Below are 27,653 nucleotides of genomic sequence, written 5' to 3' on the forward strand. Positions count from 1 at the left end.
TAAAATTTTTTTATCTTGTTATTTATCATAAATAAGTTAAATAAATATATGAATTGTGTTGGTTTACTAAGGAATGCATGTTTTAATGTTTAATTAGATTAATTGGCATTGGAGAAGATTTCATTGGTTAATTAATTATTTTGAACTGGTGCAGCTGATATATAAGGCTTTATTTGAACAAAGATCTGTGTTTTGATTTCTGAAGAAGACTTGTATGTACTGCGTCAAAAACGTACGCATTGCTGTGGCGTTATTTTGTGCTTGGGACTACACCAGCTGTTACTATTATCTACTCGCTTTGAATAAAGGAGTATTTTTTAACATTTTGGCTTCACCCTTCATTTGGATTTCCAGGGCAGGCAAATCTTTTTGGTTTTGGTCTTTGTCAAGCTTGCTCATCATCGCTACTTGGCTTTTTTAAAACAAGACACATCTTTTATTAAACCATCACTTACTACATAAGCAATCATGCATTTATATAAATGAAAACAAATCACAATGACACAATCCTAGTCACACACATTTTACATCACATACCATACTAACACACTCCTAGCTGCAAACATTATACATCACTTAACAATCCACCCAATCATTTTCAGTCAAACATTACATAGCTCATTTAAGTCCTGCCACCTTTTAAACGTCATTCCTCCCTTGTATGTATTGTTCCCACAATTCCCATTTTTTCATATGTAGTTTGTTCATACTATTTTCTAAAGATCTCAATTCCAGCTTTTTTATCTCTGTTACTATATTCACTACTTCCAGTAGAATTGGTTTAGACTTTGATTTCCATTTTTTAGTAATTGCTTTTTTGGCAGGAACCATTATTAGACACAGCAAGGCATTACCATGTCTAGGCAATTCCAATTCTGTATCATAGCTCAGAAAAATCATCTCCCAGACCAATCTGCAAACCCAGTATCTCTGACAGTGCATCCCACAGGGAATCCTTAAAGTCTACCAACTCACCGCACTCCCAGAAAATATGTTCCCAATTACCTCTTTCTTCCCCTTCACACCTCCAGCATTTGCCATCTGGCTGAGGAAAAAAAATCACTGAATTTTACTTGGAGTATAAAAATATCTATGTAAACATTTCCAGGCAAAAATCCTAAATCTTCTAGATTTTGTTGCATATTTGGGAGGTGTACATATATCCTCCCATTGCTTCTTTGTGAATCGCTTATCCAATCTCTCTTCCCAATCCTCTCTAACCTCCACTGATTGACTCTTATAGCTATCATGCAATATTTTATATGGTCTACTAATTATTCCTTTTTAAATGGCAGCTTCTGTTCTAGATTCTATTAAAAACTCTGTCAGTGTTGGTCTTTCATTTAGAACTCCCTGTTTCTTTCTCTTTCTCGATACTCTGATATCAATCCTTGATATGGAAGGAATGGGGTTATGATGTTATCTCTACAGTTGTAAATAAACCATGGGTGAAGTTTGTCAGTACCAGGGGGCTGTCATGTTTAATATGTCAAGCAGAAGGTAGATGTCCTTGGATGTGATACTTGTGAAATAGAATGAAAGGATGTATGGAGAGGAAGTGGGAGTGTCAGATTCAGTTTGGGATTGGCTAGAGAAAGGGCTGGGAAGGTTGCTGAAATGAGAACTAAAATCATTGGCAGAAAGTTGAGAGGATGAGGAATTTGTGGAGAGAAGACTCTTCCATCCTGTAAGAAAGTTGACCTCTTTCCGGACATTTTTTGGGTGATTTTATTTGTGAGGTTTGGAATGATTTCACAGCTTGCTTGACAAGGTTGCATAAACTGAGTATAACACTGTCTGTTTGTAGCAGTAGGAAGTGCTTTCCAAGAATACCATGCCTTGTCTCTGATTTGTAGAACAGCTTTAAGTTAATAGGTTAAAACGTTGTTAGATTTAGCTTTGTATAGTTTTTGGATTACTGGAAAGCAGTTTTTTTCGCAGGTCAGTCAGTATAGAGGGGAGTAGTTCTACAGTAGCATTAGAATCAGATGAGCTCAAAACTGGTGACCAATCAATTATGGGAGGATAGATTTAAGTTTGTTAAAGTTTTTCTGTGATATATTACAGAAAGATATGCGCTTTGGGGGTATGTTTACATATGGATGATGGATGTATCATATATATATATATATATATATATATATATATATATATATATATATATATATATATATATATATATATATATATATATATATATATATATATATATATATATATATATATATACACACATATAGGTTTACAATCATACTGTCGACAATCAGTTCTATTTTGAACTAAAACATCGATTTGTTTACTCGAAATTTGACATTTATAAGGCTGTAAATGTCGAATGTAACCCGGTAATGTCAATTTGCCAAAATTTGACATACCGTTTCCCCTGCACCTATCAGAAAAGGAACAACAGTTCTTATTGTCAGCAGTACACATGTACTGCATAACACTAAACTTTATGTTTTTGCAGGGGTCAAGCCCCCCTGCACCCCCCCGGGGACTGTACCCCCCCACACCCCCTACAAATTATATATTCCAACTCTGAGATCGCACTACAGTGAGGAAAGGGATGAATGAATTTCCCAAACCACACTGTACCATGATCACTGGCAGAATTTTGAGTTCATATCAGCGAATGCACAGTGCATTCGCTGATATGAACTTTCGATAAGGAGATGTTCAGCAAGATGGACATTCGAAAATCCATATTTTGAGTGTTCCATCTACAGTAAACCATATATATATATATATATATATATATATATATATATATATATATATATATAGGGTCTATATTACTGGGTCTATATTATATCATCAAACGCTTAAAAAAGCGAACGCTGATTGATCAACCTAATTTAAGCGAAAGATTACAATCTCGAATTGTCAGATCAGTGATTTTTTTCCCAGGGAAAAAAATCGCTGATCCAAAACACATACACACAAAACAAGCACACCAAACAAACAGAAATCCACACACATGCACCTAAAATCTGATACCTAACCCTACACTAAACTATGCACACACCACTAACTACCCACTTACCATAACCCAAACCCTAACCCTAAGGTCCGTCACTATCGCACACTCACCTCACCTGCTCCCTAACCCTAACACACTTAAATCCACCCTAACCCTCATGTCCACTCAATTGTACACACACCTAACCCGAGCCCTAACCCTAACTCACCTAAATCACCCTAACACTCACATCCACACAATCGCACACCTACGTGAATCCGACTGGTAACTTTCCACCATAACACTGAAAATACCGAAGCAACAGAAATGGACAACCAAATTCTTTCCCTAGGAAATAATTCGAGTTTCTGCTGCTTCGATATTTTGCAGTTTCGCAAAAATAAGTTCAATTAATCAGCGTTCACTTTTTTAAGCGTTCGAGGATATAATATAGACCCTATATTATTCTAGCAAAAGTTGCTTTGTGCTAATCCAAAAAGAGTGACACAAATACACAGAAATGCATTTGAGCGTTTTAATGTATTTGTCATAGGGCAAGGAGGTAGTTGGCCGACTACCTGGAGTTGCCCTTTCTGTTGCTATAGTGCGATCTTGGAGTTGGTATACTTAGTTAGGGGGGGTGTGAGAAGCACAGCCCCCCACCTATTTATGCTTTTAATTTAGTTTTTTTTCACGAACGGCCGCATGAAATTTTTCCTAGGAAAAAATTAGATTTTGCCGCCATTCGCAATTTCCATCTTTCGTGCATTATGTGTCAACTTTTATGTAGTCACACATATACACTTTCGCTGGGATAATATAGACCCTACACACACACACACACACACACACACACATATATATATATATATATATATATATATATATATATATATATATATATATATATATAATATACTCCCTCTTATCTGGTCTCGCTAGGACCAGACCTTAGGCTGGATAAAGGAATGGCTGGTTAATCAGAAAAAGCATACAAAATAGCATTTATAGGTTATAAATCAGGTAGAATAACAGGATTTGTATTCGTATATATTTTTCTAATGAATATGAAGTCTAAAACTGAAACATCTATCATTATTAAGCCCAGAGGAGGTGAAAATGTTGTTCTTCTATGTTGTCTTTTGCTAGGGCTACAGCAGAAAATTGATGGCCGATTAAAGAGAGGCCAGATAAGAGGAAGTTTACTGTATATGGATAATTACCTTGTATATCCTATGATTCTAAATCTTAATATTTCTTGAAAATGCTACTCTACTCTGTATCAAAGGTTATTGCCACGTTTGGAACCCACCAAAAGTATGTAAATGTGGAAACTACAAAGCACCTTCCATGAGTATAATCCTGTCTGCACTGGAACTCATATAAATAGAGATAGGGTAATACACACCACGTAATCACCAATAAGTGCACCAACCTCTTCTTCGTGTAAAAAACTGAATTTATTCCACACACACTGAGCTGTACAAGACCTTAAAAAACATAAAATAGCTCTGACAAACAGTGTAGTGTTAAGCGCTTTCACCCACTACATTGTGGGCTTCTTCAAAACACTAGAACACTGAGCAAACACTTCTTTTGATTAAAATTTGGTGCCAGTATTATACCAGTCAGTCAACTATGAAACCATATCGATCAATGAGGTCAATATTGCACATCAGCGAATTGATTTGTACCTTGATGATTTTTTTTATTGATGGAAGAATAACAAATATGGTATATGATAGCCTGAAGGTCAAATATCCAAGATTAGCAACCCCAGTAGGGATACCTAAAGTTCATAAAAATATATTAGATCCACCCCTCAGACCTATTGTCTCTGGTAGTAAATCTAAAACTTTCCCATTTGGAAAAATTATAGATATCTGGCTAAAACCAATATATGATAACACAAGTCACATGGTCAAGTATTCCTGGGAATTTTTAAGTAACTTTCCTGTCAACTCTTTGAATGAAGAAAGTATAATAGTCACAGTAGATGTCATAGATCTATTTTCATGCATCGCAAAACAAGAAGGATTGGATGCCTTCTGTAACAGCATTAGAAGACACACCTAATTTGACTGAGACAAAACGTGTTTGATATTGGAATGCATGTCTATAATATTGGACAACAATTTCATCTATTATGAAGGAGAATATTTCTGTCAAACGAGAGAGGTGGTAATGGGCAAGCTTGCGCACCTATTTATGCTAATTTAGTCATGTTAGACTGGGAGGATACTATTTTATTTACCAGTAAACACTTCAAGAAAATTAAACATTACTCCAGGTTCCTTGATGACATATATATTTTATGGGATGATAGTATTGACAATTTATTTAAATTCTTTGATTTTATTAACGGAAGTAGCACTTTCCTGAAATTCACCCATGCACATAGCCGAATTGGATTGCCCTATTTAGACACTTATATTTGCAGACATGAAGGGGAAGTTAAATCATGTATACATAGGAAAAGTACCTTTTCTAATGATTATTTAGAATATGGGAGCTACCATCCTGAGAAAATGAAGTACAACATATTCAAGGGTCAATGCATAAGAGCGGTATGAATGACTTCACATCATAAGGAGATGGTAGAAGAAATAAAGTTTATCACACATTTATTTGAAGAGAGGGGATATCCCCACAAGATGATGGAACAAATAGGGCATAACATTATAACGCAATGGGGTAACAAACACAAACCACTCTTGGGCTCTGGAGATATTCAAAGATATAGATTTAATAATACAAGTAACACCAACAAAGACAATCAATCAAGTATTACTCAATATGAGAGATCTTGTATATTAACATATAATATGGAGGTAGAACAGGTCAAGAACATTTTAACCAAATATTGGTTCATGATGCTGAGGGATACCAGCTAGACAGATATCATAGGAACTAAACCTAGATTTGTACTCAAAATGGGCCATAATGTTAAATGGTATTTGGAGAGAAACAATCAAATGACACCCACTGCAAAAAATAATATAGGGAAACATACTATAAAATGTGGGATGTGCAATCAATGTGGATATATACTAGAAGTAGCCAGTATTATACTTGATAATATGGATCACACAAGGATTAAATTCAAGTATGGCAATTGTAGGACCAAAATGATTGTATACATGGCCAAGTGTATTGCATGTTCCGGTTTTTATATAGGCAAAACCGAAAGATGTTTTAGACAACGTATATATATGATCATGTTTATAGTATAAGAAGGAAAGATACCAAGAATGCATTATACAGGCACATTGAAAAGATGGGAGACACCCATCAATTTAGATTTGTAATATTAGAAACTATTTACACAGATCTGAAGGGGTGTGATCACAAAGCATTGCTGGCGTTCAGGGAAACGTGGTGGCAATTATATCTAGATGCTACAAATCCACCAGGACTTAATGATTTTATTTCCTGCAAACCAATTTTAGAGATATACTAAAAATTTATATCATGTGAATTGCAGTGTTCACATTGCTTATGCATAACATCTACCACAACATTTAGTATTTGGAAAATGTTTTTTGGGAGGGTTCAGTCCCTGCACGAGTTTTTCACCATTATGCATACATTGCATGTAGGAACAATGTAACAGTAACATAATATAAACATATTCAATATATTTAGATTTATTATTTGGTATGTTAACACATTTTACATATATATTTTCAAGATTTAGAAAATTCGACATCTTATGACAGCACACATTATGAACAGCGATCGAATCATTAGCTGTGTATGTTTATGTTTTTGTGCTAGTTTAGCCAACTTACATATTATGAAGAGTAAATTATAGTTAAAAAGGATGTACAAGTTCACATATCCATTGGTATATGTTACAAGGTTGCATTATGTATATAATTTGCGTATAGCTTTAAATGCCTGATTGATGCAATCACGGCACCAAATTTTAAACAAAAGAAGTGTTTGCTCAGTGTTCTAGTGTTCTGAAGAAGCCCACATTGTAGTGGGTGAAAGCGTTTAACACTACACTGTTTGTCAGAGCTATTTTATGTTTTTTAAGGTCTTGTACGGCTCAGTGTGTGTGGGATAAATTCCGTTTTTTACACAAAGAAGAGGTTGGTGCACTTACTGGTGATTACGTGGTGTGTATTTCTCAGTCGGAAGTTACTTTCGCCTTAAATAGAGATAGGGTGTGAGCTTCAGGGATGCTGGATTTTCCTGCTGCAGCACACACAAAGAGACAAAGAATGTATACGTTTTGTTAAAATTAGCTTGAATTTTGACTAGCTGGAGTTTGCTCTGTGTCATCTGTCAGATCATAACTGTTATTTTAAATTTCTTGTGCAAGATTATTCCTGTTTGTATGTTTAGTTTTCTAATGAAATGCATTATTTTGTTTATTAAAGTGAAAAGTTTAATTCTTTTTCAGATTTAAATTATTGTGGAAAGGGATTTGTTTGTTAGTGTAAGGGCATGTATACTAAATCTGGTATACTGTCTAGTGTATGATATTTATCAGTTGGGGAGTGAATGCTCAGAGCAAAACAGTGCCATTAATATAGTTAAAGGATGGCTTATTTTAAGGTAAATAGTACTTTGTGTCCTTAATTTGCTGGAGTAGTCTGGCTGGTGAGAAGATTACTGTGAACTGGGGGAGAGGGCGTTGATACAAGAAAATTATCACTTACTGCCCTGTTCTGGAAATAGTGTGTGTGTGTGTGTGTGTGTGTGTGTGTGTGTGTGTGTGTGTGTGTGTGTGTGTGTGTATGTGTGTATACGAATATATAATTTTGGACAAGTTTCAATTACTGTTAAGGTTACAATGGAAGGTACAGGGCTTAGTCTTAGGTGAGTGAAATCCTCCTAAGAAGCCATGGAGTATAACTCTGATCTTTGGCTGTACATTATGAAGCTTATTTTGATGTGGGAGATCGGTGGGTAGGCCAGTCACCCTCGCATGTTAATTGCCTTGCAGTGGGGTGGATCTTGAGACCTTGCCCCTGCTTATTACAGTACATATCATTAATGTTCTCTGATGAGACCAGAGACCCTGTGGGATACCTCTTCTTCTAAGGGGGTATGGCTGATTGCAGGCTTATCACACTTATGGCTGTAACAGTCCAACTTACATCCTTTGCATACCCACCTCTTAATTGTTACTGAATATGCATCAGGGAAGTGATAAGATCCAAGGCACAATGCCTCTGATGATTTCCTACCTGATGGTCTCACCACTGTCTGGGGGTGCTGAGAGTTGGCAGACAAGAAAAAAAATACAATGAAGCACAACTGTTAATGATCTAACAAAAATAATGCAAAATATGAATCTGTTAAGAGTTTTCCATATACACAAATTAATGAGAAGCAAAAAAAAAATCTTTCAATAAAGCAAGGGCAGATATAAAGAGTAATTCATCTTTAGTATTAATGGATAGTTTGCAGGGAGGAAAGGCTATCTGTACCTTTATAGGTGTTTCTGTGACTCTTATTGCAACTTCACTGATAAGTGAATGGCTGGATTTCAACAAAGGCAAGCAGACTAAGTGATTTCTGTTATATGCTAGTGCTGATCTTATGAGCTGAAACTGCATCAGTTTTGTGCGTATCTTGTTCCATGGATAAGACGCTAATAGTTTGTACTGTACCTCCACTGGAGGTCCACAGTTTGTTCCAATAGTTGCATTCTGATCCTTTTGACAAATTCAAGTTGCACCCTTAACAGTTCAAACACATTTACATATGTCCAGATCCATAAGTGTTACTAAAGAATTGTAACTAGCAAACTGTTTGGCACAGATTTATCTTTGCAGTGGTTACATCTATTAAATTCCAGATCTTAAACTGGATTTATACAGCACAATAACATAATATGCATAAATAGTTGTGATGTTTTGAAAATAATCTACAATTTCTCAGTAAAAATTCAGGTTACACACAAATTATTTTGTGTTCATCACTGAGCTTTCAAACAACGCTAAGCAGTTCTGTCTTTGAAACTCAGTTGTCAAAATATTTAGAGAAATATGAAAATGACGACAATGTAAATAAATAGCACATGAGCAACTTTTAATATCTCTTAAGCTGTTCTAGACAGAGGTTGAGTATTAATGCAATTATGCCTTGTAAGCTTTTTAAGATTAAATCTTTCAATAGCTTGTATGTAGCATGTTTTTTAATTATGAATGCAAATATGAATAGGTATCAGTAGGATGATCCTAGAGAAATGCCTGGAGATGTCGCTAAGGTTTAACTAGTTTAACATTATTAATTACAAGAAAGCAGGTGCTTAACTAGCTCCTGAGTGAGTTATACAGATTTGATGTCATGATCCCTCTGTATGTCCCATTATGTAAAATACCCGCTTTTAAATATTCACACTTCATCTGTATTTTTAATTAATAGTTCATATTTAACTTCTTGCATATTCTTGTCAAAACACAAGCAAGTGGCATGTTGTACTAAAATAAAGCAGTAAGCCCATTTCTGAAAGGAAGTGACATCATTCAGAAGTACAATTAGAATTTTAGTCCATTTCAAAATTGTCCTGCAGTCTGAGAGCATATTAGGTACAGCACAACAGTGGTACCACTAATGTTACGACACTGTCATTAGTTTGTATCATAAAAGTAATCAGACCATATTAACAAGCTATATTATACATTACATGTATTACTCTATATAATATAATCAAACCAACATTACATAAGTCATTCAATTCCTGCTTTCTCTTAAATGTCATTCCTCCTCCAAAACATTTTTGCTGCATGTATTGTTCCCACAATTCCATTTTTGTCTATGTAATTTACTCCTACCCTTTTCTAAAGATCCCACTTCCTGTTCTTTTATCTCTGTTAAATATTCACTACTTCAAGTATGGTTAGTTTAGATTTTGATTTCCATTTTCTAGTAACTACTTTTTTGGCAGCCACCAGAATTAAACTTAGTAAGGTCTTACTATGTCTAGGCAATTCAGATCCTGTATCCTACCTCAAAAATCATTTCCTTAGTTACTCATTTGCTCACCCCTGTATTCCTGACAGAGTATTCTGTTGGGAATAGTTAAAGTCTTTCAACTCATTACCCAGTCCCTCATATATCACGCTAATTAACCTTATCATGGTATCAGGAAATGCAAATACTTCCATTGCCCTACTCATAAAGTCCGAGCTTACTCTGTAGAATGCCTTTTCTGCATCAAGACCCAGCCAACAACATCTGTATTTTCTTATATTTTGATTCCCTCTGGATCATCACTTTTCTGTTAATGTTGTCATGTTGTCAAATGTTTGTGTCCCCTCCACAAAACCACATTGATCCATATCTATCAATTCTGATAACACCTTTGCCATTATTTGTAGCCATTATAGATATAAATAGTTTATAATCATGGTTTAAAATTTAAATAGGCCTATATGAAGCTGTATATGATGGCTGTTTACCATCTTTAGGTATTACAGCTTCCACAGCTTTTTTTCCAGGATGTTGGTGCTCTCCTTCCTTTTAAAATACTGTTAAATAAAACCTTCCAGATCTTTATCACTTTCTTGGTTCCTAGCTTACAGACTTCCACTGAACTACCAAATATTCCTGGAAACTTTCCTGCAGATTGGTTATACATCACTATTTTTTTCTCATCTCCTCCTGTATTAATTGTTAAATGTTGAGCCTCATCTACTTCTAACCCTGGCATATTTAAGTCTTCCATAAATATTTCCTGTTGTGCTCTTTCTTGATCTCTTGATTTCCCCATTTCTCTGCTTTATTTAAATTTTCATAAAATTTCCAAAATATCTCTAATACCTCTACAGGAACTCTAGTTATTTTTCTTGTTATAGGCTGCCTAGGTTTGGCAACAACCCTTTCTACTGTCTGTTGCCTAATTCATTGTGCCAACATTTTTTGTGCGGAGGAATTGTTATGAAGCAACTGTTGCTTAACAGCAATCTTACTGAACCAATGCATATTAACCAGGTACTCCCTTATTTTCCCTTTAGCACTCGGAATTGTGCTTCTTATTTTTCTGTCAGATTCCCCTTATTTTGTAATACTTTAACCTTTGTCAGCCCCTCTAAATAATTCTTGTTACTTCTTAACCATATCTATTTTACTTTTATTTCTACCATATGTTTAAACTGCACTTTCATTTTATCTCACTCAGTGGCTATAACTTCTGGAGTACTTTCTATTTCCCCTGATAGCTCCCAGATAATTTCCACTACCCATTCCTTAAATTCCATTCTTTTTAATAAGTAGGTTGGAAGCGGCGATGTCTCATCTTTATTTACTTCATTACCCTGCCTATTGTATGACTTTGATAATAAATTTCAAATGACAGCTGGTCTATATAATCTCATTTTACAGCAATCAAAAACAAAATTATTACACAAAACAGTTATGCAGTCTTAATGTACAACATATCAATGTAAAGCTTTATCGTATATTCTCCTGTGCCATACAAACGGGCACACACGGAATTATCTTCACTTAACATAGTAATACCAGCCAGTTTTAACCTGTCTGTTGTAAAAGAGTTAGGAAACTTTCTGCTCATTCTATTTATCTACATTTGCTTAACTGTTTTATTGTATATTGTATTCAACTTCAATTTTTGTAATTTTTTCTTGCTTACTTGTACTGTGGAGCTTTTCTCCCCGGGCCGCCACTGTTCAGATGGACTATCCCGGTTAACAAATGCCAAATAAATAAATAAATGGTGTTTTAAATCTGACTGTCTACACTAATTTCCACATCTCCTAGGTTCATCTTCTGAATATTAAATTATCCACATGTCCTGTTTGCTTCTGTATGGTAAGTTACATTTTCCCCTTTTCCCCTCAAAAGAATAGATACAGTTTCACCAGTGAATCAGATTGAGCAGTCTCAATTTGCCCTCAAGTCAATATATGCACAGCTCCCCTGATACTCCCAACTCACATCATATCACCCTATTCCATTCTTTCTCTAAATTGCTACAGATATTTTTTAACTCCACATATACAATCCACATATTTATATTAGCTGCACTCTGAATTTCATATATCCAACAACTGTCATTATCCAGTAGTACTTTAATTTTAAGCTTGGCTGGAGTTTTGTACAATCTACGTACCATTCTCATCTGCATATATTGCAGAAGTGCAACTCTTATGTGTTTTCCACATGCATCACACAAATCTTCCCAGAAATGATAGTCTAACCATCTCCTTTCCTCAAGATCTAATCTTTCCCGCATGTTGGTCCAGTTTGTCCATATTTCTCTCTCCCTTTCATACGATCCTACAACTTCTTTTCTTCTTCCCCCCTCTGTCATCTTATGGGAAACCCCTGTCTTTAGTCCCTTCTACATTCTCTTGCAAGCTGAAGTCAAGCCATCCGTTCACTGCCTTCTTCACCTGTCTAATGTGTAGCCATTCTCCCATCCTAAGACAAAAGTAATTCTAAAACATCTCAGAGTCCATTTACAGGTAACAGAAACACATTTTGATGTGACAGTCTTGTAGGGCTGGATTCACTTACAGTGGCTTCAATTATGTTATTTTTTTAACACTAATCCCCCATTTTGTATTCACCACTACTGAAAACATACTTTGAAACCAATGTCATACCTTTACTTCCATATGGATAAGAAACATTGCTGTGAGATATACATGGTTCAGGTGTGGGTTAGAATTCAATATACTGATGCAAACCACTTCTTACAACCACATCATTAAGCAGTTTCTTCCATGACTGAAAATAGTGCACCTCAAACAATGACAGAGTTAAACTGTTAATCGAAACACTCTGTCTTCTTCTTCTTCTCCATTTCCTTAGCCTATTGGCTAGTCACCTGTCCACCTCAGTGTATCTGGTTGTCCTTATACCACACTACCACACACCAGATCTCATACTTGTTACGTCAGTCTTCACGAATAAATCACCAGCAAACAAATATCTACCTTTTCCATTCTACATAGTCTGGTCAAAGGTGTATGTTATAACATTCAGTCCTACAGGGGGGAGTATTTTGTAAGGAACAAAAAATGAACAAGAAAAACAGGGTGCCCCTTTTACTGCAGATACATTCATATGTTTTATACTTTCCATCCCTATGAATTTGCACAAAAATCTAAAAATATTATGTAATAAAACTCTGCATATAAGATATAGAGATATGAAATGTACATCTTTAACTTTTCAAAGTGAGCATAATTGTGATGTAAAAGGATATGTCTAGAAGTGAGTTTTCCTAATGTTTCCAGTGTGGTTGTTTGGAACTGCACAAGACTTTCACATTCACAGGGGTCCTTTATCTCTGTTTCACCTTTGCTTTCCTCTGCAAATGACAAAAGAAAAACAACATATAGTTTAGAAAGTGTTATGTCTGATTCATTACTATCATTCAGAGCAATTCTCATGACAGCTGTGTAATTTTTACAAGTAAACAACTGCAGAATATATACTAGCTCAGGTATGTGCAAAAGTATTACTATATTGGTTAGTTAACTTTCTTTAAATTAGCCTGTCAAAATTACTAACCTGCACAGTGACTCTGGATTTGGTAGCCATTCTGTTTCCTTTTATTGCATATGTACAAACTGATTGGTTTGTGCTGTTCGCATTGCTGGGTCACTTCACTCACCTTCTATCCCACACACATATGCCGCCCCAGGTGACTTTATATTTATACTGCTTGAGTAATGCCTCCCAATTCTATATTAGCATCTCCCACTTAAATCTATACAACTAATTTTACAGTGTTATAGATATAGACACTACTGATCTTTATCTTCTCTTGAGGTCTTTAGTTAAAATACTGGAAAATGTTACCTAAACATCTATTTCTTTCATTCACTATATTCCTGTTAAAAAATATGTACAACAACTACAACAACTACAAAGTCCTTTCCTCTAGATATATGAACTCTAAATCTACATATGCATACTTGAGACATTTCAACTCTATGATCGCTATTCAAATACTCACGTGAGACAGCAAGGAATTACAGGTTTATTGAGAAAATTGACTCTTTAGCCAAAGTGTTTGAAATATCTTCTAATACAAACTCATTCTCCTGGATTATGTATTCCTTGTATGACCAGTGTATTCCTTGTATGACCGGTGTCTGGCATACAAGGCCATGTCAGACCCAGCCCCGATGGAGTTGCTGTATATCCACTCATGCAACCCGCACGCAAGGCCTCAACCTGGTCTGTGACATTAATAGAACTTGTTGGTGGGGCAGATTTGTGTCCCAAAGTCTCCCCCATCTGTGGAATAGGCTCCCTCTCCATGTCAAGCAGAGTACCTCTCTAGCACTCTTTAAGAGGAACCTGGTAACTGGATTGGAAACAGAAAATATACCCCTGAGATCCCACCTGTGTCCTTGCTGGACAGGGAAAACAGGTGCTGACTGTGGGAGCATGGGCAAAAATTCTTGGCTAGGCTTTTTAAAAGTAACAGGAAGCTACTATGAGAATTCTACTCTGTCATTTCAGACTTTGAAAAGTAAACAAACAGCTACAGAGAAAACTCTATTCTTCCATCTCTGGCTCACAATGGCATCACATTTAGGTCAGCTGACTCTGGCATAACATACATTCAGAACTTTTTTTAAAAAAAAAACATGTACATTTGGTCAGCCAGGAGAACACTGTTTGAAATTCAAACATCTTGCATAAATCAGAGTGATAATCAAAAGACATAAACTTATTTACAAAATTATAGCTAGTCATGCTGGCATATGTAACACAGGGTAATTTACAATAATTTACAATTATTTACAAAACTTCAGCCAGTCATGCTAGCACAGATAACAATATCTAATATCTTGACAACTACATAACATTTTAGGTTTCATGAAATAAATCAAATAATGTATGAAAGTACTTTGGAAGATAATAACAGAACTATGAAGACTAGATGGGTATTGCAAATTAGGTGAATAATGAAAGGTAAATATATGTGTAGCAATTGCTGTGAAAGCATACAAAACAGATTTTTATAAATAAAGAGAAAATGACACAAGGAAATAAAAATTGTATAAATAGAAGTGGAACTAAAGGACACCATAGAATTGCAGCAAAATATGCTGGTGTGCTAATGGACAGTTTATTTGTTCTTTGAGAAACAAACATGTTTTAGGCATGCCAGACTATTATTCAAAATTGATATGTGCTGTTTTAACAAAGACAGCAAAAAATGCCACAAAAGGTCCATTTCATAAGAATTTATTTAATTTACACTTTGTTGACTGGGTTGTCCCACTAAATGGTCTCTTTTCAGGGGAGGCCTGAGGTGGTATTCATAATACACTTTTCTGGTTTCTATTGTGATGGGTTGTAGGGTGGTTATGGAACAGAAAGGAGAAATATTGCATTTCATTTGCAGAATTCTGATCTGTGTGGAGTTCATGGAGGATTACGTGATAAAAAAATGATGGAAATGTTTGATGAAAATTAATCTAATTCGCCAGCAGCTGTTGAACATTGTACTGAGGAAGCTGATGCTGCTTTCCAGACTTGGATATATAAAGATAAAGGTCAGGATGTGTGCGTACATTTAGTTTGCACTTCTTTATCATATGCAGAAGAGAAGGCATTGGGTATGACTGCAGAACATTGCTCTTTGAAATCTTTTGCTCAAGAAGGGCAAAATATATCTAAACAGAATTTTCCAGTATCATCTTGTTCTAGATTACCTGTAGTTAGAATATTTTCCAAAAATAAACTGCCTATTAACAGGTATGACATTTGGGATACTGTGATATTGGCACTTGGACTTTCTATTAATAAAATATGTCCATTGATATATGTTGGTAAAGATGCTTATTGTGATATTATTTTTGAGACTTTTTTACAAATTGAGGACTTTTTGCTTAAATGTGATTTGAAAAAAAAAGTATGTACACCTAGGGTGCATTACAGTGTTGGTCTGTTCAATCTAAATAGCACCCAGTAGTTCATTATTGCAGATATAGACCATGCCCAAATTAAATCTTACTTTTAAGACATGTACCATTCTGTAATTAGATATTAGAAAACTGAATGAAGATGGAAAACTGTGGACCAGTGCCTGTGAAATCTGGGCAATTCTCAAAATGACTGACATACATTTTGTTTGTATTCCATGTGTAGTACATTTCAATGGCTTTAGGGGATATGTATATTACAAAGGTTAGCCCAAAACCTGCTTTTACTTTAATTCTTATGAGCATTTAATTCAAGAATGTAATACACAAAAGTGTAACCGGAGTGAGGAGGTTTGACAAACTGTGAATACATACGAAGTGTTTTGTAATAAATGTAAAGGGCTTGTATGATTTGATTGCCAGTAAATTCTAAATATTGAGAAGTACCTCAGCCTAACGTATCATTATCTCAGGATAATAATAAGCTTCCAAAAAGTACTTATAATATACCTCTCATAAATAGTGAAGAAAGCAATGTGGGTGAACATGACTCCCAAAGTAATACTGGAACTACAGAAGATGGTGCTAGAAAGCAATGTGGGTGAACATGACTCCCAAAGTAATACTGGAACTACAGAAGATGGTGCTAGAAAGCAATGTGGGTGAACATGACTCCCAAAGTAATACTGGAACTACAGAAGATGGCGCTAGAAAGCAATGTGGGTGAACATGTCTCCCAAAGTAATACTGGAACTAAAGAAGATGACGCTAGAAAGCAATGTGGGTGAACATGTCTCCCAAAGTAATACTGGAACTGCAGAAGATGGCACTAGAAAGCAATGTGGGTGAACATGACTCCCAAAGTAATACTGGAACTACAGAAGATGGCACTAGAAAGCAATGTGGGTGAACATGACTCCCAAAGTAATACTGGAACTACAGAAGATGGTGCTAGAAAGCAATGTGGGTGAACATGTCTCCCAAATTAATACTGGAACTACAGAAGATAACGCTAGAAAGCAATGTGGGTGAACATGTCTCCCAAAGTAATACTGGAACTACAGAAGATAATGCTAGAAAGCAATGTGTGTGAACATGTCTCCCAAAGTAATACTGGAACTAAAGAAGATGGCGCTAGAAAGCAATGTGGGTGAACATGTCTCCCAAAGTAATACTGGAACTACAGAAGATGACGCTAGAAAGCAATGTGGGTGAACATGTCTCCCAAAGTAATACTGGAACTAAAGAAGATGGCGCTAGAAAGCAATGTGGGTGAACATGTCTCCCAAAGTAATACTGGAACTACAGAAGATGGCGCTAGAAAGCAATGTGGGTGAACATGTCTCCCAAAGTAATACTGGAACTACAGAAGATGGCGCTAGAAAACAATGTGGGTGAACATGTCTCCCAAAGTAATACTGGAACTACAGAAGATGACGCTAGAAAGCAATGTGGGTGAACATGTCTCCCAAAGTAATACTGGAACTAAAGAAGATGGCGCTAGAAAGCAATGTGGGTGAACATGTCTCCCAAAGTAATACTGGAACTACAGAAGATGGCGCTAGAAAGCAATGTGGGTAAACATGTCTCCCAAATTAATACTGGAACTAAAGAAGATGACGCTAGAAAGCAATGTGGGTGAACATGTCTCCCAAAATAATACTGGAACTACAGAAGATGGCGCTAGAAAGCAATGTGGGTGAACATGTCTCCCAAAGTAATACCGGAATTACAGAAGATGGCACTAGAAAGCAATGTGGGTGAACATGTCTCCCAAACTAATACTGGAACTACAGAAGATGGTGCTAGAAAGCAATGTGGGTGAACATGACTCCCAAATTAATACTGGAACTACAGAAGATGAAGCTAGAAAGCAATGTGGGTGAACATGTCTCCCAAAGTAATACTGGAACTACAGAAGATGGCGCTAGAAAGCAATGTGGGTGAACATGTCTCCCAAAGTAATACTGGAACTACAGAAGATGGTGCTAGAAAGCAATGTGGGTGAACATGACTCCCAAAGTAATACTGGAACTACAGAAGATGGCGCTAGAAAGCAATGTGGGTGAACATGACTCCCAAAGTAATACTGGAACTAAAGAAGATGATGCTAGAAAGCAATGTGGGTGAACATGTCTCCCAAATTAATACTGGAACTAAAGAAGATGATGCTAGAAGGCAATGTGGGTGAACATGTCTCCCAAAGTAATACTGGAACTACAGAAGATGACGCTAGAAGTGGTCTGGCTAGTAATGAAGGTTTACGTACTAATATTGGTGATGGCAAGGATGGTACTTTTAATACTATAGGAAAAAATGTTAGGAAAAAAACTGAAATTAAGAGCAAAGAAGACATAAATAAGTAAATAGAAAGTATACTTTAACCATATTCCCCATTAATGCAAATATTATTAATATATATTTGCCAGTACTAGCAAGTTGTACAGTTATTCATTCAGATATTTTTGTCTGTTAGATATCAGTTTATTGAGAACTTTGAGGGAACATCAAGTAGAAGTGTTATGGTGATATAAAGTATTCTGGACATTTAGAAAATATTTATGTAGTGATTTAAGTACTTTGTATAAACATAGTTTACAGCTATTACATATTATTATGCCATTTCCTGGTAGAGTCATTATATCTGATTTTAAATATATTTCAGGACTGATACGTGTTATAGTAATATACACCCCACCAGTTTGAAAGAGCATGAAAAGTTGTTTACAGCTTTGCAGTCACATTTTCTAGTGTTCATAGATATTGTTTTAGTTGGTGACTGAAAATATCATTTAAGAAAAAAAAAATAAGGTTAATAGAGATGTGAAAGAATTTAACAATGTTTGACAATTTGGGCAACGCAATTCAGTGCCAAGTTTAGCACATACTTATATGAGAGGAAAGTTAACTACTGAAACAGATTATTTTGCATATTTTTCAGAAATGGAATAAAAATTCTCACTATATTGATGTTAATATTTCTGATCATACAGCTTAAATTGTTCAATTAAGAAAACATAAGTTTTGTATATAAATGAGATGGGTGTTTATACACTAAAATGTAAGGAAGAGAGCTTAAGATTATGGAATCAACAATTTACATTAGTTGGATTTTGTGACAATTGGACAGACTGACGAATAAGTTACAAGAAAAATACAGAAACATTTATATTGTAAATTAAAGAGATTTGGAATCAGAACAATAAAGAATACAATAAAGATAGAAAGTGTTACAAAAATATGCACATTCTTTACAAAATAATGATATTTCTACTTTACCTTACTTAGAATATTACAATCTATAACAGAAGATAATCCAAGATTAAGACATTGTTGTATAAACAAAGACGCGTCATTAAAGGTACCTTTTTAGGTAAAGTAATTAAGAAGAAAAAAGGTATGATGAGAAGTATAGGAAGTACTGATGATTCATATATTATTGCTCAAGATGGTATTCTGCATTATGTAGAAGAATAAGTATTTAAGATGTATGAAAGTTATACAATGTTAAACAGAACATGGGAATTACCAAAACAGAGAATGCATGATAATGGCTTTCTGGCCCATTTTCATTAGAAGAACTAAATAATGCTTTAAAGAAAGTTTCTAAAAAATTGTCACCTGGTATTGATGGTGTACCTTTTACTTTTTTTTTTTTTTTTGCATTTCCATGCCATTATTTCAGAAAATATTTTTTACATCTTTTAAATGAATAGCTTAGTAATGACTTAAACATTGATGTAATATGTAAAAGAATATTAAAATTTATTTACAAAAAAATGATATATCATAACTAATTGGAGGCCATTAACTTTAATTAATACTGATTATCATTTTTTCTTTGTAAAATTATTCATGCAATATTAATTAAAGTGACTTCTAAACTTTTTAATTTGGGTGTATTTGGTCTACACGACACTTTTACATAAAATTATAGATGGTATAAGATGTGATATGGGATTATTAATCACATTCCGTGAGTCTAAAACATTTGACACAGTTGCATATACAAATGTATGGGATATTTTACACAGCTACAATACAAGTGATACTATACTTTTTCTCCTACAAAACATGTATCAGAATTTATGGATTAGACCATTGGTTAATAAAGATTGAAGGAAACAGAATACAATTAAGAAGGGGTCTTAGTGAATACATTTGGTTTAATTCTGAATGTAGTCATTACAGAATGCACTGCTTGTTGCTTAAGTAAATGGTTAATATTGTTCCTGAGGTAACAATTACAACTTATGCAGATGAATTAAATATGATAGTGAATACAGAAGAAGCTCTATGTTTTGCATGTAAAGTTTTTGAATACAAATTACAAGAAATAAAATTTTTAATGCACAGAAAAGTAAGTGATTTAGTTTTGTTAAACCATTTCTTAATATTATTTCTCAGGAAAAGAACATTCAAATTTTGGGTGTTTATTTTTGGGGATGGAGACATTTATTGTATGGAATGGGATCACATTTTAGATATCATAAAGTGTATATTGAATATTTGGAAAGCTTTTTTAATCATCATCTTCTTTCGGCTGTTCCCATTAGGGAATTACAGCAGCCAGTCTTCTGTTTCCATTTCTTCCTGTCCTTTGCATTATGCTCTTTCCATGTCCTCTCTCACCACATCCATAAACCTTATCTTAGGCCTTCCTCTTTTCCTCTTACCTGACAGCTCCATCCTTAGCATCCTTTTCCCAATAAACCCAGCATCTCTCCTCAGCACATGTCCAAACCAATGCAATCTCGCCTCTCTTGCTTTGTCTTCAAACTGTCCAACCTGAGCTGACCCTCTAATATACTGATTCCTAATCCTGTCCATCCTAGTCACACCCAGTGCAAATCTTAACATATTTAACTCTGACACATCCAGCTCTGACTCCTGCTTTTTCGTCAATGCCACCTTCTCCAACCCATATAACATAGCTGGTCTCACTACCTTCTTGTAGACCTTCCCTTTCACTCTTACTGGTACCCGTCTGTCACAAATCACTCCTGACATTCTTCTCCACCCATTCCACCCTGCCTGTACTCTCTTCTTCACCTCTCTTTCACACTCACCATTACTCTGAACTGTTGATCTCAAGTACTTAAACTCATCCACCTTTACCAACTCTACTCCCTGCATCCTCACCATTCCTCTACCCTCCCTCACATTTACACACATATATTCTGTTTTAGCCCTGCTGACCTTCATTCCTCTCCTCTCTAAAGCATATCTCCACCTCTCTAGGGCCTCCTCAACCTGGTCCCTACTCTCACTACATATCACAATGTCATCTGCAAACATCATAGTCCACCGGGCCTCCTGTCTGATCTCATCTGTCAACCTGTCCATCACTACTGCAAATAAGAAAGGGCTCAGAGCTGATCCTTGATGTAATCCCACCTCCACCTTAAATGTATCTGTCACTCCCACCGCAGTCCTCACCAATGTCACACTACCCTTGTACATATCCTGTACCACTCTTACATACTTCTCTGCCACTCCCGACTTCCTCATACAATACCACAACTCCTCTCTAGGCACCCTGTCATATGCTTTCTCTAAGTCCACAAAGACAAAATGCAACTCCTTCTGACCTTCTCTGTATTTCTCCAACAACACTCTCAGAGCAAATATTGCATCTGTAGTGGTCTTTTTTTTTTTTTTGGAAAGCTTTTTTAGTAAGAAAGTTTATTTGTTACATTCAATAGTATTTGGCAAACTGCAAACTGGGATACGTGAGTAATGTTTATTTGTTTCTCAAATAATTAGAATAACTAATACTAGAACTATTTATTAGCTTTTTATGGGAATGTAGACCATATCAGATCACACGAGTGCAACATGGTAAATGTTTTAAGTTTTACACAAACTGGAAATGCAAAATGTGAACACTCCATTAGTCTAAACCTCATTAGCACCTAGTAGCCTTAATCGTAATAAACTGCGGTGGTGGTGCTGCGGTAGCATTGTCGCCTCACAGTAAGACGTTGTCCTGTTTGATTCTCAGCTAAAGCGTCTTCTGTGTGGAGACATGCGTGAATGGGCGTACCTTCATTGAAGATTGTGCGTCAGGGTTGGCAACTCGGTACGTAAAAATCTACTGCCAATCATTAGCGGACCGGAGTTCCACTGTGGCGACCCCTAACCAGGAAAAGCCGAAAGATACAACAACAACAAGCCTTAATCATCTATACTGAACAGCAGTTTGGGTAAAACTTCTTCATTTCTTTCATCCATCATTTTGTACTTATTCCCTCAGTTCCCATTAGCCTACTGCATGAAACTAAACAAGTCCAGACAGTGATCTTATGTCACTATTGAAAGGACGCATCTCTTTCTAATGGATTTAAGTGGCTAATACATACATGAAAATAATAAAATATATTCTATTCCTGTGTAGAACATGACAAAAAAGAAAGAGACAGACATTTAATAGTAACAGAAATTTAACTTAAAATGTTTTTTGTAAAGAAACTGTGTTTTTTAGTTATTGCTATGAAAACTTGAGGACTTTACTCAAATATCATTAAATGGAAGAGCTCAAAAACTTTTATGGGTAAAAATATTACTACAATGAGCAGAATAATTGTGTCAGTGATCTATGAAGACAAAACAAAAGTTAATATATGTATGTGATACAATAAAAGACACAGTAAAGAACCTGAACAGAACTGATGCTGTATTAAGAAGCTGCAACTGCCCACTAACAGCAAATAATAAGCTAAGTACAGACCAATGTTATGCCTATTATCAGAGGCTAGACAAGTATTTCTAATGCATTAAAAATTAAAATACAGAAAGACAAACTTAAACTAGAATCAAATGCTGCCTGAAATTAACCAAACCAGGTTAGTGCCTTATTAATTAAAATGACAAAAATATATCATGCAAGATTAAAAAAAAAACAAGTGCTCACACATGTAAAACATACTACTGCCTTGGTACAGAGTTTGACAAGGGAATAAAATATGTCTATAAGCCACAGACATATGTAAAAGAATAAATAAAAAAATTTGAATTATCCAGGCAGAATCATCAAAAAATCAGATATCTCCAATTTAAATTCCAAATTGAATCCATTATGGTAAATTAATAATCTAAGCTCACTTTTTAAATATATGCCTCATCCCTCACAACATTCCACTTTCTTTAAAATAGCTGTTTTATGCCACGTTTTGCATAATATTCAGTAAAATGAATTGCAGTTTATGATTTGTAACACTAATGTTTGTAATATGTAGATATTCAGTGCAAGTGTTCTGAAAGATCCTTTAGTCTGAAGAGCAAGTAAAAGTGAATTTGGCCTGAGAGGTGCTTCTTGGTAAAAAAAATCATTAGCTAACTACATATCTACATATAGAAAGGTGATCATATGGAATGGTTCACCATGGTTCATATTAATGTTAGACTAGGTCGAATACAATTACTGTCAACCAAGTCATCATAGAAACTTTTGTCTCTAAAATAAGAAACTACAGACTTATGACAAAGATATTCACACAAAAAAGTTGTTACTTATCTGTAGAATAAGAAATTGCAGGCCTATGGCAAAGATATTTACTAAAAAAATGCTATCACCTTTGAAAATATTCTAACAATCTTGAATAAATCAGACTATATTTATTCAAAACTAAATTGTAAATAGTAACACACTAAAATGCTTTACCTCATTATATTCCGAAAACTCCTTATAATTAACCATTCCATTTTGGAATCAGAATTATAATGGATGAAATTCTGGAAAAATTAATTCACATTCCCTTGCAACACACTCTGAACATCAACCAATATCACCTTGCCTCTCAAAAGCAGTATGGCTTTTGGTCTGGTCACTGTACATCCACAGCTATCAGGACACTCACTGACAAAATTCTTCTTGGAATGGTCAAAAGCCTAATTACTGAATCTCTTTTTATCAACCTCACCAGAGCTTTTGATCTTGTCGATCAATTCTTCTAGACCATCTCACTGAAATAGGCATTAGTGATAACAAATTGCTATGGTTCAAAAACTCTCTAACCATAACTTTGCATTTAATTTCAACTCAACAATCTCTCCATAAATCCCTCTGCACAAAGGTGTCCCCAGGGATCTGCTCTGGTATGTCTTCTCCTTTTTATCTACATTAACAAGCTTCTTTTTAACTTGCTTCATCTTTCTTTCCTGCTTTATGCTGATGACATAGTCCTATTCCACTGCAACCATTATCTCTCTCTTATCTCTCTCTTGAACTCAAACTTCAAGCTTATCTTCATGCCCTTAGTCAATCCATCAGTTATAAACAATTATTGCTTAGGTCCTCTAAAACAAAAAATGCTTTTTGGTACTTGGTAAAAGGTTACTTTTAGCTCCAGACCTCTATAAATCCTCGATCATCTGAATAACACTATTGAAAACAAGCGTCTATATCATGTTATTGAAATCTTACTACATTGAATCACTAAAAGTCGACCCCTAGTGATCGATGTAGTAAAACATCGAATAACGTTTAAAAAAAAACAAACAAAAATAAAAACTAACTACCGTAGGCAGGGGGCAAGCCCCCTGCACCCCCCCACCCCCCCTACTTAAATATTCCAACTCCAAGACCGCACTACATTGAGGTAAACAGAAATCTCTCCCCTACAGAGAGATTTGTTCTTCGCTTTCGATGTTGTGGTGCTGACAATATCAGCTTCGATATTGTCGGCTTTCAACATCATGAAGTAGACCCGAAAACAATACTACGCTGAAATACCTTGGAATTTAATTAGACCTCTTCCTAAGTTTCCATCTCCAATTGGACTACACACACACACACACACACACACACACACACACACACACACACACACACACACACACACACACACACAATCAACTTTCTCTCCTATTCTGGGATAATAGGATCTCCCTTTTTATATCCAGACCCTGTAGGAATGCTATAGGAAAAGGCATCTTGGTATATTTCTGGCTCAGCTAGATTATTATCTTCATCTGATTGCTGCACCTAAAAGCATCTACCATTCAAACCATCTCAAAAGCAATATGCAGATTTATCACTCTGTCCTCAAGAAATGAACACCAATACAAAACCATTGAAAAAGTTAAGTGGCTACCTGTGAAACAATGCACTGATTTTCTACACACCTCTCAGCTGCTTAAACTTCTCCCTACCAGCTTCTAGACTATTCAGAGGTGCACCAAAACACAAACTTCGAAGTATTAACCAATCAGGTCTTCTCCTCCAAACCCCTTAGATTTAGGCTTTAGTGTACAAACCATGCTTTCTCAGACCTTTGTTCCAAACTGTGGGAATCTCTCAATTCTTTTCTTAAAGATCAATCCTTTTACCCCTTTTTCTAATCAGATATAAAAGCACATTATAAAACTCAAATAAAATGCAACTGCTCTCTCCCTGTGGTCATATAACTTATTTCTTCCTAATGTACTTCCTTCTACATAAATTGCTCTGACTCCACTTTTCATTGTGAGCCTTTCAGAATGATAACTCTGACACTCACTTTGTATATAATGAAATGATATATTGTGTTTTGCAAATCCCTCTGTATATAATGTCATGTCATGTATCTCTTTTCTTTATACTCTCACGCCAGGCTTGATATTCACTATATAATACATGCACGTATGTATTGTGTTTTATCATTCACTATGTATAAAATATTGTGCATCTATTGTGTTTATCCCTGGGCTGAGACCACAATAGGTCCAGTGGGATTAGTGCCCTTCCTCCAGTTAAATAAATAAATATAAACTGTATAGTTTTTCAGATCTCTGCTGAAGGTGTTGGTTTTCCCATACCCATCCTCCCTATTCCTGTGTTGTTGTTTAAATTTGGAGGTTTTTGCAGTTGCTCGCCCCCACTGTAGATTTGATCTGGGACACTCCCTCCAGTCCCATCTCTTTACCTCATTCTACCTAATAGACTCCTTCTGCATTGTTTTTAGTCATTTTAATTTAATTGCATTTTTTAAACTGTTTGGTCTAACATTGCTACATACTCAAGTGTGCTAGCTTGCACTGTATTTGAATTGTTTTGACTGCTGTTTTAGCTACTTTTCTGTATATATATATATATATATATATATATATATATATATATATATATATATATGTATATATAAAATACCTTTCCTGTAATTAGTGTAGTCCAGATTCAGATTTACTGTATCCAGGACTGTATGTAAGCTTCTGAGCCCCCCCCAAGCTTTCTGTGTTGGAGGGAAGCCTTCTAGCTTATCAGTGGGAGTGGTAAGCACTAGGTAACCTATCTACCACATAAGGACTGGTTCTGGCCTAGAAATTGTAGTTATTGGCCGTTTGGGCAGTTTTTCCATCTCTCTCAACTTTCTGATTTAAAAGCCCACATTTGCACTTGTTTCCCCCCTTTCCTGTAACTAGTTTAGTCCAGATACAGATTCTTACTTTTAGCACTTGACAGACTAGTGAATCCTCTCATTCTAAAAAGCCAAATAAAAAGGAAACAAAAAGGCAGACTCATTTTCAGGAGCCATGAGCAAGTAGTAGTTTAGAAGTGAACTTGCATTTCCTTCTCTTGGTGCATTAAAAGATATGCATATAAAATTATCTGTTTCTTACAGTACAATAATATAAAACTGTGCAATAAAGCTTGCTAGGGACATACTGGAATTTGATCATGGTTGCTGCTATTAAAAAGTGAGATGTGTTATAGAAGGGGTCCACAATTCCATTGAACAGGAAACGAGGCAGAGTACAGAAGCATTTATCTAATAGTCATGTGATAATCATAAAAAGATGCTGGAATTGAAGTGACTTCTTTTAGCTTAGCACTTTCTTCCATCTACAAATCAGTTTATACCTATTCTCTTCAGCAGTGACATCCTAGGATGTTAAAACTGTGAGCAGACTGATGTTTTTTTAAGTGTTTCTTTTAGCCAATAGAAAAGAAATGAAAACATGTCCTCTCTTTTGATACACAAATGTGTATTAAAGTACTGTATCTAGTATTTGCTTATTAATGCCTGATGAAAGGTGCCTGTTAGTCTAAAAACTCATGTAATTGTAAGACCTGTGTGGTTCTGTTTTCTAGTATTTGATGCAGCAGAAAGGAGTAAGGGTTGTTGCTTAAACGTATGGCATTAACTTAAATCTATATTAAGAACATTATAATAAAATTATGTTGAATTAAACAAATGTGAAGAAAATTCAGGATTATAAACAAATGTCAGATGCTGATATTTTTCCTGAGAAATTTGTGGCATTTTTATGAGATGTATACCCTAACAGTTTTGCCAAAGTGATTCTATAAGTACCACTTTCAAACTGCGGCATAGTCAGAAAGTTGTATTTACACTTAATATTGTTGATCCCAACACCTCACTATCATTTAAAAAATATACTCAACACTCCCAATGTTTCCCACATACATACCGAAAAGGGACACATTATTTTCAGCTGTTGACACTTATAACCATAAAATGGCTATTCTTACAGGTACAATAATACTTACACGTTTTATATAGTGCTATAATGTAAACATCAGACAGTTCTACGTATTCTGTCCTGTTTGAATAATAAAGTTTTCAAAATATGCTCAAAAAATGCAGTCATTCCAGTATGCTAAGCATGCCTAGATGTACCCTTGCTTTCAAAGTAAAATAAAGTAGCTGTTTAGGGTCAAAATTTTAGCATTCTTATGAATGTATTCTAATTATTCCTTTAGCTTAAGAGACCTCTACCAATATTCCTGCAGCATGGCAATTTTAGTTATAAATAATTTGCCAAATTAGTTTAAATTGTACTTGTGATGATGTGAGGTATTGCCAGCTATGCCAGGAGAAGTA

At 35.3% G+C, this 27,653-nt stretch overlaps 1 protein-coding gene across 4 annotated transcripts in view; it reads right to left on the reverse strand.

Annotated features, from left to right (window-relative positions):
* The window catches only part of MATN4 (matrilin 4), a 256,812-nt gene that overhangs the window by 18,432 nt on the left and 210,727 nt on the right, over window positions 1-27,653 (reverse strand). For all 4 annotated transcript variants that reach the window (XM_044090083.1, XM_044090082.1, XM_044090084.1 and 1 more), the window contains exon 13: window positions 13,152-13,256. In XM_044090083.1, the coding sequence (XP_043946018.1) occupies window positions 13,152-13,256 (105 nt within the window). The remainder of the gene's footprint in view (window positions 1-13,151; window positions 13,257-27,653) is intronic.

Source organism: Protopterus annectens, chromosome 12.part0 (genome assembly GCF_019279795.1).
Source record: "Protopterus annectens isolate FY-2018-M chromosome 12.part0, PAN1.0, whole genome shotgun sequence".
Classification (NCBI taxonomy): Eukaryota; Metazoa; Chordata; order Ceratodontiformes; family Protopteridae; genus Protopterus; species Protopterus annectens.